General features: G+C 31.9%; 3 protein-coding genes across 6 annotated transcripts; 2 read left to right on the forward strand and 1 right to left on the reverse strand.

Annotated features, from left to right (window-relative positions):
• The first annotated feature begins 531 nt into the window (after positions 1-531).
• On the forward strand, positions 532-2,782 carry LOC118055440 (stress enhanced protein 1, chloroplastic). 2 transcript variants are annotated; one of them, XM_035067352.2, is made up of 5 exons: positions 532-691; positions 775-879; positions 1,633-1,811; positions 2,283-2,398; positions 2,601-2,782. In XM_035067352.2, exons 1-4 carry the CDS (start codon positions 643-645, stop codon positions 2,385-2,387), a joined length of 438 nt encoding a protein of 145 aa, XP_034923243.1. In that variant the 5' UTR covers positions 532-642; the 3' UTR covers positions 2,388-2,398; positions 2,601-2,782. The 2 variants fall into 2 exon arrangements, with proteins under 2 accessions (XP_034923243.1, XP_034923241.1); XM_035067350.2 differs by lacking the exon at positions 2,601-2,782 and having other exon boundaries at positions 2,283-2,535.
• Positions 2,783-2,993: 211 nt separating this feature from the next.
• Positions 2,994-5,121, forward strand: LOC118055439 (ADP-ribosylation factor 2). Of its 2 annotated transcripts, none has more exons than XM_035067348.2 (5): positions 2,994-3,356; positions 3,811-3,881; positions 3,981-4,100; positions 4,347-4,465; positions 4,605-5,121. In XM_035067348.2, the coding sequence occupies exons 1-5, from the start codon at positions 3,149-3,151 to the stop codon at positions 4,693-4,695; spliced, it is 609 nt and encodes a 202-aa protein (XP_034923239.1). In that variant the 5' UTR covers positions 2,994-3,148; the 3' UTR covers positions 4,696-5,121. The 2 variants fall into 2 exon arrangements, with proteins under 2 accessions (XP_034923239.1, XP_034923240.1); XM_035067349.2 differs by having other exon boundaries at positions 2,994-3,296.
• A 125-nt stretch (positions 5,122-5,246) lies between these two features.
• Positions 5,247-6,838, reverse strand: LOC118055441 (uncharacterized). Of its 2 annotated transcripts, none has more exons than XR_004688651.2 (4): positions 6,640-6,838; positions 6,485-6,537; positions 5,717-5,862; positions 5,247-5,609 (listed from the first exon to the last, which is right to left on the reverse strand). XR_004688651.2 is itself a non-coding variant. In XM_035067353.2 (4 exons), the coding sequence occupies exons 1-4, from the start codon at positions 6,684-6,686 to the stop codon at positions 5,480-5,482; spliced, it is 342 nt and encodes a 113-aa protein (XP_034923244.1). In that variant the 5' UTR covers positions 6,687-6,838; the 3' UTR covers positions 5,247-5,479. The 2 variants fall into 2 exon arrangements, 1 of the variants encoding a protein (XP_034923244.1); XM_035067353.2 differs by having other exon boundaries at positions 6,674-6,838.
• Between the last annotated feature and the right edge of the window lie 10,554 nt (positions 6,839-17,392).

Below are 17,392 nucleotides of genomic sequence, written 5' to 3' on the forward strand. Positions count from 1 at the left end.
TCACGCATGGAAGCAATTAAAGGTTTTTCTCTTACTCAATCTAATTTTATGCGCATGAACTTACAACCATATCCTTATTAGTTATTGGTTATTAGCTTAAATCAAAATTAATTATATAAATGCTAGAAAAATATTTTATTTTTTTATTGTAGGATTGTAAACCCATTAGTATATATACTCTAAATTCACAAGAAAAAAATTGTGTTTTTTTAAAAGTAGGTTAAAAAAAAAATTTAGATTTAAATACTTCAACTTAAAAAAAAATATAGATAAAAAATTTTTAAATAATTTTTTATTTTTTATTTATAATATATATATATATATATAGCTTAATTATTTTTTTATAATAATTTAAAATTTCAAATATATATCTTTTTAAAATTTCCAGGTTACCTAGTCTGAATGTAATAACTATGCTTATTTCAGTAACATGAAAGCTGACTGTACTTCAGCAACACTTTGCCCTTAAAACGACATGTCGTTACTTTCTGCAACGACAAACCTTGTCAATCCAAATTACACGTGTCAGTTTGGCTCTCACCAATATGTCTGGTTATCTATAAAGAATGAAAGATAACAGATTGCTAAAGTTAGTTACTGTGGCGCCACACAAATTTTCTCAAACATCACCACTCACAGACCATGGCTGCAGTAGCTCAAGTCACTGCTTCTCTTTCCCTCTCCATTCACGGTACACTCTCTTTTCTCTTGCGAGTCTTCATCTTTTTCTGTTCTATGGAATTTAATGTAGTTTGTGAAATACTAATGTTGCAGATGCTAGTGCTGTTGGCTCATCTAGAACCCACCTTCCCATTTCTCGATTGCCCACTTTTACTTTTGCACGAAATGGGACTACTTTCGCTACTGGGTCTCCATTTTGTAAGGATTTCAATTGTTTTGCACCTCTGTATTTTCTGCTACCTGCTCACCTTTACATATTCTAGCTAGCAAGCTGTGTGTTCAAAGTTCAAAACTTTTATCTTCATCATTTAGTAGTGTGATAAATTAAAAGGCAGAAATTTTTAATTTTATTTTTTTTCAACTGCGCTATCGCAATGAGTACAAAATGAATTTTGATGGGCAAGAGATTGAAAAAATAAATGAAATGTAAAGATTCTTATATAGAGGCACACTTGTTGTTATTGGTCTAGCAATCCTCACCTTTGGGGAATTGACAGCTAGTTAGAGTTATCATTTGCTTGTGCTTGTGATCTCTGAGTCAATAAATTGGTGTTTTCTTGATCTATTGTATCTACTTGTTTGTTCTAGAAAAGCTGAAATATTTCACCCAGTCAATGCAATGATCCCACATCCACAAGATTTGAGCTTTAAATGCTTGCTTGAATAAACCTCAGTGCTCGGTAGATGGAATAAGGTTTTTGTTGGGTTATCTAGGGTGAATGCGAGGATAGTGGCCATGTGAATTTAAATCATAATATATAGTCTGCTCTTGCCATTCTGCTGCTGTATTTTTGTTGCCAAGAAGTTGTGCGACAAGAATAATTTGGAACATGTAGTTGAACACCTGAATGTAGCTATGCGGTTCCAAATGTTACTTTCTTATCCTTTAAGTTATTGGCAACTAAAGGAACATTAAAAGTATTGGGAGTTAATACTGAATTTCTATTCTAGTGATATCAAGAACTTCTTATCAGAAAAAGGCTGCTGGGAGAGCAACGTTTGTTTCTGTAAGATGTGAGCAAAATACCCAGGATGGCAGCAGTGTGGATGTATGGATTGGACGGCTTGCAATGGTTGCCTTTGCTGGGGCCATCGGTGTTGAAATAGCCACGGGCAAAGGACTTTTGGAGGTATGGCATGTGTTAATTATGAGTTTCAATGTCTCGAAAAAGAAAGTGGTTACTATCGATTTTAAGAATCATCCAACACCCCTGTCTATGATCCACATGCGTTAATTATGAGTTTCAATGTCTCGAAAAAGAAAGTGGTTACTATCGATTTTAAGAATCATCCAACACCCCTGTCTATGATCCATTGTAAAACTTGTTACTGATACACTGTGTGATGTAAGACCACAAGACTTTTAACTTGCAGCTTGTATTAAATTGTGATTGCCTGTACAATATGATAGTGATGCTACTTGATTGATTAGGTTTGCAACTGAACAGAGTAATCAATTTTGGGGCTAATTTATTCAAATGTGATTTAATTCCCACCCATCCCCCTGGCACACACACACAGACATAATCTACATGTTGATGGAATAATTGGTACTTGGTGAGCAATTACTTATCAAATTTATGTCCATTTTGCTTTTGCAGAATTTTGGACTCACAAACCCCTTGCCTACGGTGGCCTTGGCAGTCACTGGATTGATGGGTGTTTTGGCAGCTGTGTTTATCTTCCAATCGGCATCTAAGAATTGATTACACTTAAGGTTGTGTTTTGTGCTCGTAAAGCTTGTGATTCTGGAGATAATTAAAAGTTACACTTTTTGTTCGGGTTATAATGTGGCAATATTTTAGAATGTAAAAGTCATGTCGATCTTTATTTATTCAAAGCATTTTCCTCCGAGGTGTTGCGTTTTTCTGAATTCCAAGTTGAAAATAAACTGATTTGATATCATTTCATGGTATCAGATCAGCTTCCGTACAAGGATATCTTCGACAGACCCTGTTACGAGGACAACTATCTGATAACGGGCGGCTTTGCTTGAATAAGCATTATTCCCAGTCCTTTTCAAAGGCTCTTTAGTCTATTCTTGTGTGATGCAAATATAAGTGAATATATGTCTTTATAAAGCTCAGATATATTATGTTCAGCTTCCGGATTACAAGGAAATAGAATCTCAACTCTCCACTAATGTCACATAGAGATATCTCCTGTGAAATGGCATCAACTGCTGATAGAAGAGCAACAAAGGAAACCAACTCCATTCTTTGCTTGTTCAGAATTTATTCTTTTGCCTTTCTCATCAAAGCATTGCCTGCTATTTACACAAGGCACAAAAGATCTCTCCTTCTATACTCATTGCTCTTCCATAAGTGCTTTTCATATTTGATCAGATCTCGTTCCTTGCATCTTTTATCATCGTTGGAAGATCTCTTCCTCGGTGCCAAGGCTTCAGCTGTACACCCTTTCTCTACCTTGATGCGCGAGTGTTTAATAGGTTTTAGCTAATTGTCGTATGGGCGCGATCATATCCCGATTTGCAAGAAGGTTCCTTCCTAAGACTGAAGTTAGGATTCTCATGGTGGGGCTTGATGCATCTGGGAAAACAACAATTCTGTACAAGCTGAAGCTGGGAGAAATTGTTCTAACGGTACCCACGATTGGTATCTGCCCCCATAAACTCTTCACTTTCCATGACACAAAACTGGCTTCTGGTCTATCTTGTAGGTCTTTAGTCTCTTTCTTGGCAATATCTCCCGGTTGTCTTTCCCATAAAATGCTGCATATGCATAAAGCCAAGGATCAGACTAGATGATCTTGTGTTTTCAGGGAGAATCTCCAACCATTAATAATCTGTTCGTAATATGGCAGGAAGCGTAGAAGTAGTACATACCAGATAGACAGCACATGTTAGAAAGCATTACCCCTTCGTTTAATACTTGATCAGCTCTACCTGAGATCTTATTCTTATTCTTCTGCTTCGGTTTCATTTATTCCTTAAACTTCCAGCAAAGTAGAGCCGTGGTTCTGGTTTTTAAAGATCTTCTGTTTGCAGCTGCTTCTTTGTTTGACAGAATGATTCGTCTCTCTGATCTCTAGATGTAAAGTATGATTTTGAGTTTTGAGTTTGTTTATTTTGCATATCATAACTCTTTGCCTTGATGTGCTATGACACAGGTTTTAATGTGGAGACAGTGGTGTACAAAAATATAAGTTTCACGGTATGGGATGTAGGAGGACAACAAAAGGTACAAGCTTTGTGCTATTTTCTTAATTAAAGAAGAGAGCTTGCTGAATGTTTTCACAACAAACTAGGAAGCTGTTTTGAATGTTTCACTGCAAAACAGATTCGGCATCTATGGAGACACTACTTTCAGAGTGCCCATGGACTTATCTTTGTCGTGGACAGCAATGATAGGAGGAGAATTTTGGAAGCACGAAATGAGCTACATTGCATTTTATCTCATGTTAGTAAGCTCCATGTATCAAAAATTAAAGTTCTTCTTTGTCATCGATGTCAGAAAATCCCCAATTATGAGAGGCGAAGGGAATGATAATGGAGAAAATAAAAGGAGAATGAACTATTGATCCTGATTCTTAGTAATCCAGATGGTTTTCCTCTATAAATGCAACTCTTTTCTATGTGATTCTTCATATGATGCTTACTCTAGGTGAATCTAAACGGGTGGGCACATTTTCTTTTCATTATGCAGATCGAACTAAAGGATGCAATACTGCTCGTCTTTGCTAACAAGCAGGATGTCCCAGATGCTATGCCTGTTTCTGAGGTTGCTGATAAGCTTGGACTACCTACTCTTGAACAGCGTCACTGGTAAGTCAATGTGTTATGCTTCAAGATTGGGCTTGCTTCTGTTTCTCTTTTCACTCATTTATCGTTTCCTTTGTTATGGCAAGTGTGCCAAAACTTGCACAACAGCTTCAAAGGTGGTAACATGGACTTCTTTATGCAGGTACATTCAAAGCTCTTCTGCGACTTCGGGGCGTGGACTCTATGAAGGTCTAGACTGGCTATCTAACAACATCTCTAACAAGGCAACATAACATGGGAAATTTTCCCCGGTTTTTGCAAGAAATCTAAAGGGACTTCTAAGGGCTGCAGCGTATCTTCCTTGCCGAATCGGGCCAGTCATAGGCAGAGGACGCATTATATGTATCTCCGGAACTTTCCCACTTATCTTGAGTTCCAATTTCCAATCTTGTTTTGACTTTTCAGTACGAAAGGAAGAGATATCAGAGGAATCTATCATATAGGATTAGAACCTCCTCGTGCACGTTGTATCCGCCCATGGTTGTTCTGTTTAGTGTAAAGAAAGATAGCATCACTGTATAGAATCACCATGAAGCAGTGCTCCCACCCGATGCATTTAGCTTCGGTGCCCTAAATATGACCGTGGGGATTATAACAGGTCCAATAATAGAAATGGAAGCCGGTGAGGAATATGATTGACCATCCAATTTTCATTTAAACTTGAATGCTTGGATACATTCGTGACTTGGTCCTTGCATTTCCAGCTGAAAAGTAATTATTCCGGGCATAATGCAGAAGGCTGCAACAAAAGGATATGCCTCCATATATTGTCATGTAAAATGTGTCCAGAAAAAGAGGTTCAATTACACCACTCCAAAGATGGAGCATCCTATAGGACTGACCGCCTGATTACAATTTTCAACACGATTAAACGTGCAAGGGAAGCAATAATCAAAATTTTGAGTAAATAAGTTCTTAGGGTACGATATGGACATTATGGCTCATCAGAAATCCATAGACTGAGGTGCAGTTGATGCTTTCAATCTTTCCCCTCGACTTTCTTCCCTCCTTTTTTGTTTATTTTAATCTTCGGCTTCTCCTCCGCAACAGGTTGTTTGCTCGGTAGTATTGATGAATGGATCCCAGGGGATCTGCCTGGAAAGCCTGATGGTTAAGAACCATACTCAAACGTTTCCCTTCCTTCAATCTGATAGGAACAAACCCGTTGTCACATAGAAAAGGTTCGTATAAGATAACGCAATGGAAAAGAAGAAAACTTTGACAAGATAAAACACAAGGAAGTGAAGCACGCACATTTGTTTTTGCCTTGATTTAGAATTCAATTTACACTCAGCAGCAGGTTTTGATTGCCGGGGAGACTTCAACTCAGGGAGGAACTCTGTGAGGGAAGAGAGGTCACATGCTTTCAATTTCTTCTGTCGGCTTCGAAGCTTGTTCTTCTGAATGAACATGAATTATCTGTTTAGTTCACCAGATAACAAGGCACAAACTAACAAGATCCCACCAATGAAAAAGAAGGAATAAGCAGTCCATAGTGAGGTATAGGCACCAGAGCCTATATAAAAACTCCAGTAGGCATTTGCACATTTATAAGCTTTTGCCTTTCTGGATTTATATCCATTCTGAGCAACTGAATCAGACCAATACATTTCTTTCAGCGCTCGAAAAAGAAAAGGTCAATTAAAGCAAGCACATTCATCAAACCTCTCAAGTTGTTGTAAGCATTAAACAATAAAAATAAGAAACCCTAGATAGGGCCTATCATTTGCAAAATATCAGAGAGACATAATTGCAACTAATAAAAAGGAAGGTTCGTCTGGACTCAAAAGGCAAAACATGAATAACAATTCACTGGTAAGCAGTCTGAGACTAACTAATAGAGACACCATAGTTATAACAGAAGAAACTCTGGATGTATTTTCCACAAATACAGCCTTTTACGCAAGCCTGAAAAGGCAACATCCAGACCAAAATACCCCATATAGCTATCAAGATAAACACAAAAACCCACGTGCAAAGACAACTAAAGTACAAATAAATTAAAGTGCAAATCTTGCTTACCTTTGTAATCAAGTACTCTTGAGCATTCAAAACAGCAACTGCATCTCTAACCTCTGCATTGAAAAGCAGATACAAGAAAGAAAATTATATCGAGTATAGAGGTAGAAAAGATAATCCAAACGTTAATTAATCGGAACAGATTCAAGAAGCAATACGGTGAATTGGAAGGTTTCTTTCTTTATAGTGTACCTTGACCTCCCATGATTGAAAATTCTAAGTTCCAATTTAAACAAATAGTAATCCAAGGTATAAAACGCCAGGGAAAGTAAAAAAATGTGAAAGTAAATAAAGTATATACAACAAGGAACACAGAAGTTGTCGATGTCTGAGTGAGGGAGAATCTTCATTCAGGTTGCCAAGTTAGGAGCAAAGAGAATTGCGCCCGTATTTGTTAGTCCTTGGTTCTAGTTGTATGGTCAATTATGCATGCATGGCATTGTAGGCCCATCACGTTGGCGGGCTAAATATGTGGGCTTAGTTTGAAAATTATGGAATCTAGGCCTGTAAAAACTTGAAGCCCAAAATTAATACACCTGCTAGGCTGCTACATGCAAAAGTTGTCGCATAAAATAATGGCTTTAGGTGGCCTTCCCTTTTCTTTTCTTTCATTGTCTTGGGCCTCCAAAGGGTATGATATAATTTTAGGAAAAAGATAATTATAATGAATATGTAACGAATACAATTAAAAAATCATTGATATTGAACCCAACTCGGATTAAGGTTGAGATGAGCAAAACAAAAACATTTGATTACCCTCTCACGCATAAGGTAACGATGACCTTTTGTTTTTTATAGTAATTTGTTATTAACCCTTAAAATGAAACTAGCATTCTAGATTCCCTTGCGATGCTAGGTGTTTCTACATTAAATTTTTGGTTTGTTTGGCAAAAAATGACATTTTATCTTTGGTAGTAATTTGTTATTGACCCTTAAAATGAAACTACCATTTTAGATTCCTTCGAGAGGCTAGGTGTTTATACATTAATTTTTTGGCTTGTTAGGCAAAAAAATTAGTTTGTTCTGGGGAGCACCCACCCATGAAAAAATTGTTTCTACTGTAGATAAATATGCTAGTCTTTATGTTTGTAAATTATTTACTTTGATTTCAGAACAATCACTTAAAGGAATTTGTTCCATCTCTTAACAAATAGATATTTGAAATTTGATTCATTTGTTTATTAAAAATAAAGATGTTGGGTTTTTATTGGGTTATAGCGAGTCCCGGGTCTGCAACCCTAGTTTTCTTCTTCTTCAGACTCGGTCAGGGCCCCATATTTCTTAGGTACCAAGTCAACTTGTTGAGTTGGACTGGGTTTAATAACTAAGACTAAGCAAAAAATAAATAATGAAGAAGTTTTTTTTTGTTAAATTACCAATTTAGCCATTGTTTCTATTTATCTCTTTCATGTAGTAATTTGTGTGTTGTGACAATGTTCATAGTTTTAATTTTAAGTTTGTGTGTAGTATGCAATGTTATTTTTTTTTAGATTGCGTGCAATGTTCTTCACTGAATGCAATATGCATATCAAATTTTAATGCTAAAAGTTTTAAACTTAAACTCGATCCATTTATAAGGATTTTATTTTTTATTTTTGTTTTTTGTAATTTTAATGTGAGATCTTTCATGTCAAATGAGGAAGACATGTGATAAGCCTAAATTTAATGTTCCTAAAAAACTCTAAAGGCCCTTCTCTTTTTGGCACAACCAAATAAATGAATCTTCTTCATTAAACTAAGCCAAAGAAATGACCATCATCCTTTGAACTCAGCTAAGGGAATAACCCAACTCCTTTGGGATCGGTCAAGTGAATGACCCATATCCCTTGGAATTCGCTAAGAGAATGACCCTTCTTTTTTAGGTATAACAACAAAAAAAGACCTATTTTAGCTAAGGAAAAGACTTAACACACTTAGGTTCAGTCATGTGTTGAGTTAAGACAACATGAGTCTGATAAGTTATCAGACCTAGTATGGTTGGGTTTGGCCAAATGAAGGACCTCGTACATTTGGGTTCAGCCATATGTTAAGTCTAAGGACAATATAGGACTTGACAAGTTGTCAGGACTTAATATAATTGGATTAACCAAGAAAAGGACCTTGTACATTTAGGTTCAGCTGTGTGTTAAGTCTAAGACAATATGGATCTGACAAGTTGTCAGACTCAATATAGTTGGGTTCAACCAATTGAAAGACTCAATACACTTGGGTTTAGCCATGTGCGAAGCCCAAGATAATATAGATCTGACAAGTTATCAAACCCAATATAGTTGGATTCAATTAAGGAACAAACCCAGCTTTTTTGGGCACCACTAAAAGGAACATCCACCTCATTTGGACTAAGCCAATGAAAGGTACCAACTCTCTTGGACTCATCTAGAGGAAGGATCCATCTCTTTTAAACTTATCCAGGGGAAGGACCCACCTATCATGGGCTCAACTAAGGGGAAAAGCTCAACTACTTTTTATATTATACTTTCCCTACATCCATAGGTGTATAAAAATCTCTAAACCAATAAAATAAAATGACTCTCCTTCCTTGGGCATGACCAAGATAATGACCCTTTTCTCTTCTTGACCAAGAGAATGACCCTTCTTTGTTGGACACAACCAAGGTAATAACTCTTCTCTTTTGGGCACAACCAAATGAATAACCCTTTTTCTTTAGGCTTGGCCAAGGAAATAACCCTTTTCTCTTGGGCATAGTCAAAGAAAAAGACCCACCCTCTTAGGCTCAGCCAAAAAAAAAAAAACCCAATACACTTAAGTTCAGCCATGTGCTGAGCTCAAAGCAACATGGGTATTACAAGTTACCAAACCTAACATAGTTAAGTTTGGCCAACAGAAAGACCCAATACATTTAAGTTCAGCCATGTCCTGAGCCTAAGGCAACATGAGTCTGACAAGTTGCTAGACCCAATATAGTTGTGTTCAACCAATGAACAAACCCGGCTCTTTTAGGCACAACCAATAAACAAACCTAACTATCTTAGGCATGACCAATAAAAGCGTCCACCTCCCTTGGGCTAAGCGAAGGGAAGGATCCAACTCCCTTGGACTCATCTAGGGGAAAAGCCCACCTCTCTTAGGCTCAACCAAGGGAAGGACCCCTTGGGTTCAGCTTAGGAGAAGAGCTCAGCTACTCCTTGTATCCTAGTCTCGCTACACTCATAGGTGTATAAAAATCTCTCAATGGCCTGCCATATTTATCTATAATTAAATGCTTTCAGGGTAAGATGACACTCCAACTCTTTTTCTCCATAAAAAAACAAAACTTATGGGTTATAAATACCACATGAATCCTTCAAACTCCAAGTTCACAATCTCTTCACTCATAATATTTGTTAGCATAAATATTTTTAGAGTTTATTTCGCTAAAACATCATTGCATTTTTTCTCTCTAAAAAAATACTTATTTAAACATCTTGGAGCTCTTGCATTTATCAAAGAGGATCTTTTGCAAGTACTTTTTACTAGCCACCTTGACTTACCTTATATCAGCTATCAACTATCTGCATCACTTAGAAAAGCATAAAAAGAATGAATAAGTTTCAAATTTTTATTCCCAAAAGCAAGTGATTAGTTGATTATCCAATACAAAAGACTTGTTTCTAAACTACTTAATTTTTTTGGGACATCATCAACATGTCATTATATTATACAGGTTTTTCTTTGGGTGTGATTATATAATTTAGCCATCAAAAGGGTGAAGTCAAAGATATCACCAATTTGAACAAGAATGTCCAAACTAGATATTAAAATAAATCCAATAAGGTTGAGTAGATGAAGTCATTCGTCCAGACTTGACTTAAAAATACTACTGTGTAATAATATACTCGAGTTTATTGTGCCAGCTCGAGCTAATTTCCTTGGATTACTATTTATAACCTATTGTATGTAGTCGCCTATATATTACCATTTATATCAATTAACTATGGGATTGTCATTCAATATTTTTAATTGAAGTTAGGATGATAATGTATCGGATTGAAATAAGATTTTATTCCATTCATTTTTATTTATTTTAAATATTTATGATTTTATTTTCTCTTTCAATCTGACTACATCAAGACATAAATGGTTATTCAATTCGATCATGATTTTTAAAATTTATTTAAAATAATAAAATATAAACTTAAAAACAAACTACATCTTCATTTGGGAATTATAAAATCATAAAATGGAATCTAAACTATATATCTATATATAAATTCAATAAAAACTATTCATAGATAATAAAATAAAAATTAGTGCATTATATTAAAATAATATAAATCTATAAAAAAAAAATAAGAGAATAGATGGAGCACGGGTCAGATGAAACCTTAGCTCCTCTCATCATCATCATCATTTTCTACGTTCGATAAAATTGAATCAAATTTAATATATTTTTAATTTGATTATGATTAAACTAGATGATTATACAATCCCATCAGATCGGACGATACCGGATATTACACGAGTAGGATGAATTTATAATCTCTTAATGACAAGCATTGCGTGCCACTGATGCCAGAAGGCTCATAGTTTTAAAAGATATTCATGGATGTCTCGGACTTGAACGAAGAACTGCATTAAAATATAAAAGATGTTCTGCACCATTAACAAATATTTCCTCATATTTTAAGCTCAGCGGTGCCTAACAGTTGTTTCTTTCTAGGGCAACTGATTAAACTTTCGTGCAATTTGGATTTTATAAATGAAGTTCACATGCATTGAGATATTTTGCTTGCAGGTTGCTTATTGACCAACACGTAGGAACAATTAACAAATCACTCCTGCCGAATCTTGGATTCCAAAACATATGCTCTCTCTCTCTCTCTCTCTCTCTCTCTTTTTAATTAAATGGGTTTTCCCTAATCACCTCAATGAGTCGAAGCATACTTTTATTAATAGATGCATTCGAGGCATCCGAGGAGAAAAAAGTTTTCTTTGTCTCGAAGTTGGATTGATTTTTTGTCGATTATCTCCAACATTATACGGTCAATGATTCGAAGAAAAACTTTAATTTATGATAGGCGTTGGCAACCTCGATCAAACAATGATTTGCAGTCTCTTTTCATAATCATTACAAGAATCCAGCAACAACTCCTATCATTCTTCTTTTTCTTTAATTTCCTTCGCTGCTGCCGCTGCTTTATATATATATATATATAGGGTTTTAAAAAACTACTAACAATTAAATTGATGTGGGAGATGTCAATTTATAAATCAATTTATCACTTTTAAAATAAAATGAAATGGTTAATTGTTTAATTATTATTCCGAGTTCGATTGGTATAGATCTTAAATTGCTTATTAATTATACCTAAAGATTGCTCATTAAATTAATTAGAATACTGAGAATTGTGAGAAAAACAACAATCTCAAAACCCAAAATTATGATGTAACAGGTTATTTAGTTTGTGGGTAATAATTAATTAAAATATTTAGGTAAATAATTTTCTTCTTCTTAGCTTAGAAAGCACCAATTTAATGGCAAAGTTCTAAATACCTTCAAAAACAATCTCAATCAAAAGACTTAAAGACTATTCGATGATAAAATTAATAACTTTATGAGAAAAATAATAAAAAACTTAAAAATACCTTAAATTCCAATAACAAATTATGTTTGTTCTAGTATTTTAGGATAATTAATACTGTAAAATATATGCAAGCTAATGAGAAATAAAAAGGTTTTTAAACTCCTATATGAAAGATTCAAAAGGTATTTATATCCATTAACTTTGTTATTATTTTTAAAGAAGAAAAGGATTGAAAATTCTCTTGCTTTCGGTGACATTAATGATTACCACATATCCCTATTATATATATATATATTAAAGACAGGATAAATGTGGTAGGTCATTTAAGAAACCTTTTGTACATCTATAAATATAGATATGTCATTACCTTATCTATGAATAATTCATGTAATTATTCTAAAAGTAGAATTCTTTAGTCTTATATACTCAAGATGTGAGATATAACTCAATCAAGGTTAAAGGACATGATAATTTATCTAACTCATAACACTTTTAGTTTAGATATTTATTTAGAACCTGGTATATTTATTTGGGTTTAGCTTATTACTAAACCAAAGTATATTGAGTTTGACATCTAGCTAGACCGAAATTTCTTTAAATTTAGTATTTTATTAAGCCTATATTTTATTGGATTTAATTAGTCGTCAAATCCAAGTATTTTAAATCTGACATTACATCAAACTCATGTTCTCCTACCTATATTTTTCAATTACTTCTCCTAGTACTACTTTTCTTTACATGTTGGGCATACGATTTTTGTTTCTTAAGTGTCTTCCATGAAATCATCTTTGGTAAGTTTTGACACAGGATTTGTTGCCAATTCAAGGTGATTTAATTATAGAATATACCTAGCAGGGAAATCCTATATTTGTCACTTTTTTTTTCTTTCAATTTTCTTATTCCATGTCTACGATAAGATTGACTTGCTCTATAATTAATGAGGTGGAGACGGAGGATTTGATTTTTTTTCCCCTTAGAAATGATATCTAGTATTGTAGTTTTCATTAAGTGTTTTGAGTCCGTAGATTTATCTTTCTTTAAATTTAGTAGGCCGTTGAACACAAATATATTAGGTTTGATAATTTAAATGACTCGTATTATAGTAGTGTAATGATATGTTTATTCTTGTTAAATAAATTTGTTAGGCATATAGTTGGGATGGGGTTGTCTTTTCTATATAATATATTTAATATTAAAATAATTATTGAGGATAGAATGACCCGTTTGGGTTTTTTGAAATCTAGCTCTGAGAAATGAAATGGTTGCCAGACACCTAGTATCAAGAGTAGACATATATGTCAAACCCTTGATGCTCGGGTCAGGGCCACGCGCCTGGATCTTTCTACGTTCGGGTTTGCAAACCTATGTCTGGTTTGGCATCATATATGGTTGCTAGACCCAAACAAACATATCTTTATTATTATAAACAAATCATCATAAAAATATAATTTATTTTATATCTAAAAATTCAAATCATATCTTCTTATTGAAATAATTGATGTTTTATATTTATGAATTTGTTATTCCTTCAATAAAATTCTATTTTATATTATTAGTATGATTATTATTGTTATTGTAATTGTTATTATTGTTAGTTATGATTATTTAAATAAACTTGAGTCAGGCATGTTTATCAAACCCAAATAACATGGGTCAAAAATTATTTAAAAAAAGTATAAATAATTTATAAATAACAAATTATCACAAAAATCTAATTTAAAGTTTTATATCTAAAAATTCAAATTATATCTTCCATTAAAATAATTTATTTTTTTATATTTATGAATTTGTTATTCCTTTAATAAAAATTTTATTTTATGGTTGATACTGATATTGTTTTTGTTCAAAGGTATTTTTTTAAAATATATTAAAATAATATACTTTTTATTTTTTTAATTTATTTTTAATATTAACACATAAAAATAATTTTAAAATATTAAAAATAATTTAATGCAAAGGAAAAATAAAAATAAAACTTATTGTTTTTTAAAAATATTTTTGAAATGCAATAACAAACATGTTATAGTAATCATGTTTTTTTTTATATAAATCTATAATTAATAAAAATATTTTATAAACTATCATAATTAAATTAATTAATACAAATATTTTTTAAAATAATAACAATTAACTATGTCAGACCCTAATGTTTTGGGTTTGATTTGACCGTCAAACTCAAGTTTTAAAAATATTTTTTAAAATATAAAATATTTTTTATATTTTTTAAAAAAAATATTATTAATTCGCTATGAAGCTGGACCAATACACTCGTACAAGACTATAAGGACTGATAATCCAAGTTAGTACTTAATAAATCAATTAAATGACTTGAATAATTTTAGGGATAAATCAAGCATGTAGACGTCTTAAACAAAGTCATCCGCACTCGGTCCTTTTTTTTTTTTCTTTCTTACAATTGGATGATATTTCAAATTAATTTGTATGTGAATTAAAAATAAATTCCTTTTTTATAATTTTTTATTTTTTAAAAATCAATTATGAGCAGAGACTGAAAACTTCACTATTATTGTACATAAATTCAGGGATGAAATTATGCAATTCTTGGCTAATCAAGGCCAAACAATTTATATATGCCATTTATATGGAGGGAGATGCGAACTCGGGGACCTAACCTTTGAAAGATATCGCTGTTGTTATCCAAAGGTGAGTCATAAAAGGTCCGGTGGTGTGCTTGGACTTTTGCAAAAAGTATTCTAGCCCTTCTGAGAAGAGGTTATTCTAAATTATGTTTTATTAAATTTTTAATTTTTTTATTTAAAATTAATTTTTTATATTTTTTTTATTGTAAACAAAAAGTTGTTGTTTCTTATAATTAAGTGTTTGTTTTTGTGATGGAAAACATATTTTATAAAATCTAGAATTGTTTTTTAAAATTTTTTATATTATTTTGATGTGCTGTGTCAAAAATAAATTTTAAAAATAAAAAAAAATATTATTTTTATATATTTTTAAAATTAAAAATATTTTAAAAAAATAATAGGTAATGCTATCTGGAGATGGTGATGAATTATTTGAAGAACACCAAATGCTATCTGTTGTAGGATTGTATAGTAGTATGGTTGTGATTGTTTTTTAAATAATTTTTTATGGTAAAATGCATGTCATTGATTTTTATTATTTTTTAAAAATTATTTTTGATATAAGCACATCAAAATAATTTAAAACCACTAAAAATATATTAATTTAAAATTAATAAAAAAATTAAATTATTTTAAAATTACTTTTAAAACACAAAAATAAATAATTAATTCATTTTTATACTAGAATTTGAACGCAAATATCACCCACGTACAATTAACCGGCAAGGATCGTTGATTATAATGGTGAAGACCCACCACATTAAAGATGTTCACTGTTCCACCGACAGCTGACCGCGGACAACTACATTCAACGACTTTTCTCTGCTCTTATACCTAACTTTTCATTTTATTATTTTTTTGGTTCGGATAGCGAAGCGAAATAAAGCACCTAGCACAGATGTTATATGTCGAACTATCCCCACATTTGACTGGAGCAAAGTAGTAATGATAGATCCGAGATAATTGAGGTGGAAATGCTTTCAAGGGGCAGCCACCAATATCATTTCTATCCCTTTCCTGAATCGTGTTCACTTTCTCGCCAATTTCCTCTACAGTGCTAGTGATTTGTGTTCTTTGGGATAATCGATATTTAATGCATGTTTCATATACAAAATTAATTAAATTTTACAAGTATAAGTACTTATATAACAGACATTAGTATAAGCTAGCTATTTGATCCGGGTTCAGATATTTTTCCTATAAAAAATTATATATACAAACTTTTTTAACATATATTTATATATAAAAACAAATACAAGTGTAAATTAAGAAATTTATACATATATATAATTAAATAAATTGAGAACCATGTGTTTAAAATAATAATAATAAAAAAAAATTAACGATAAATGAAGATGTGTTGAATGGATTTGTTTACTAGAATCAATTTTTTATCTAATTAAATGATAATAGAAATTGATATGTATAAAATTTATTGGATAAAATAAAATATTTTTTATGTAAAATTACACAAATTAGAAATATTATCAAAAAATAAATATTTATTCATTTATACAAGCATAAAAAAAATTATAGATGAATTAGAATAGTCTATTCAAAAATTAAATGTATAGAAAATAACTAAAAAATAATTGTTATTTAAAAGATAATATATAAACAAAATAAATGAGAGAATGAGTATACATTTTAATATAAATAAAAAAATAATTTTGAATAAAATACATATACAAAAATATCACTTTAAAAAAACAAATTTAGAAGAAAAAAAAAAGCCTAAACCAACCCGCCTTGTCCATTTTGTAAGGGAATGTGCGCTTGGGCTCTTAATATTTATTTTATTGCATGTTATAACTCATTTATAGGTTATTCTATAAATGCTTATTTTTATTTTCAAAATAAAAAATAATAAAAATAAATGATTACCTTACGTGAAGGCAATATAATGTGCTTTTTTCCTTCTGTGCATGCTTTGGAGCCTTTACTTCAAAGACTTCTAGAAGGATTAACCATTTTTTAATTTGATGTGTCCCTCATATCCCATTTCTTCTTCTTCTTCTTCTTTTCTTATCTAAAGTCTCTTGCAAGATTTTTTGTCGTAAATATTGTAAAAAAGGGATAATTATCATAACTCATATCTAGGTTATTCCCTAAATTCATCTTATTTCTTTCCAAAATAAAAAATCAAAAAAATAAAATAAAAAATAGTATTTTGGCAAAAGTAAGCTGAGATGATTTCAAATAAAGAAAAATCAAGTTGCAATTTTAGATGAAATCGAGAGCCTAATTTTATTATTTTATTATAGAAGAAAAGAAAATGAATTTGAAGAATAATCCGGAAATAAGTTATGAAATTGCAAATGAGATCCACCCCAAATGCTTTTGAAAAAAATAAATCATACGATATGTCATTTGATTTTACCTAGATTTTGGTCACCATGGTGTTGAAAAATTAGGGCCGAGTATTTTTTAACCTAAAAATCTATTTTTCAACTTATTTTGATCTAAAACACCTAAAAAACACTCTAGACACTTTAATAAACTCATTAACCATCTTAAAACCTAAAATCAATTTGAAACAAAAAATCTTATGAGCTCAAATATGTTTTTGAGGCATTTTCAAGGTACTAAAAAATACTTAAATTAAACTCCCCTCATAAAATAAAACCATTTGATATGAAAATCGATTGTTTTTGTTGTTGAAATTTGCATAAATGTTTTTTTTTCTCTTTATTGTTAGAATTCGATAATCTATATCTCATCTCTTAAATCAGAGATGGAAAAACAACAAAATCTTATACCAAAATTGAATTGAAAGAATAATAAGA

This window comes from Populus alba, chromosome 1 (genome assembly GCF_005239225.2).
Source record: "Populus alba chromosome 1, ASM523922v2, whole genome shotgun sequence".
NCBI classification, from domain to species: domain Eukaryota; kingdom Viridiplantae; phylum Streptophyta; class Magnoliopsida; order Malpighiales; family Salicaceae; genus Populus; species Populus alba.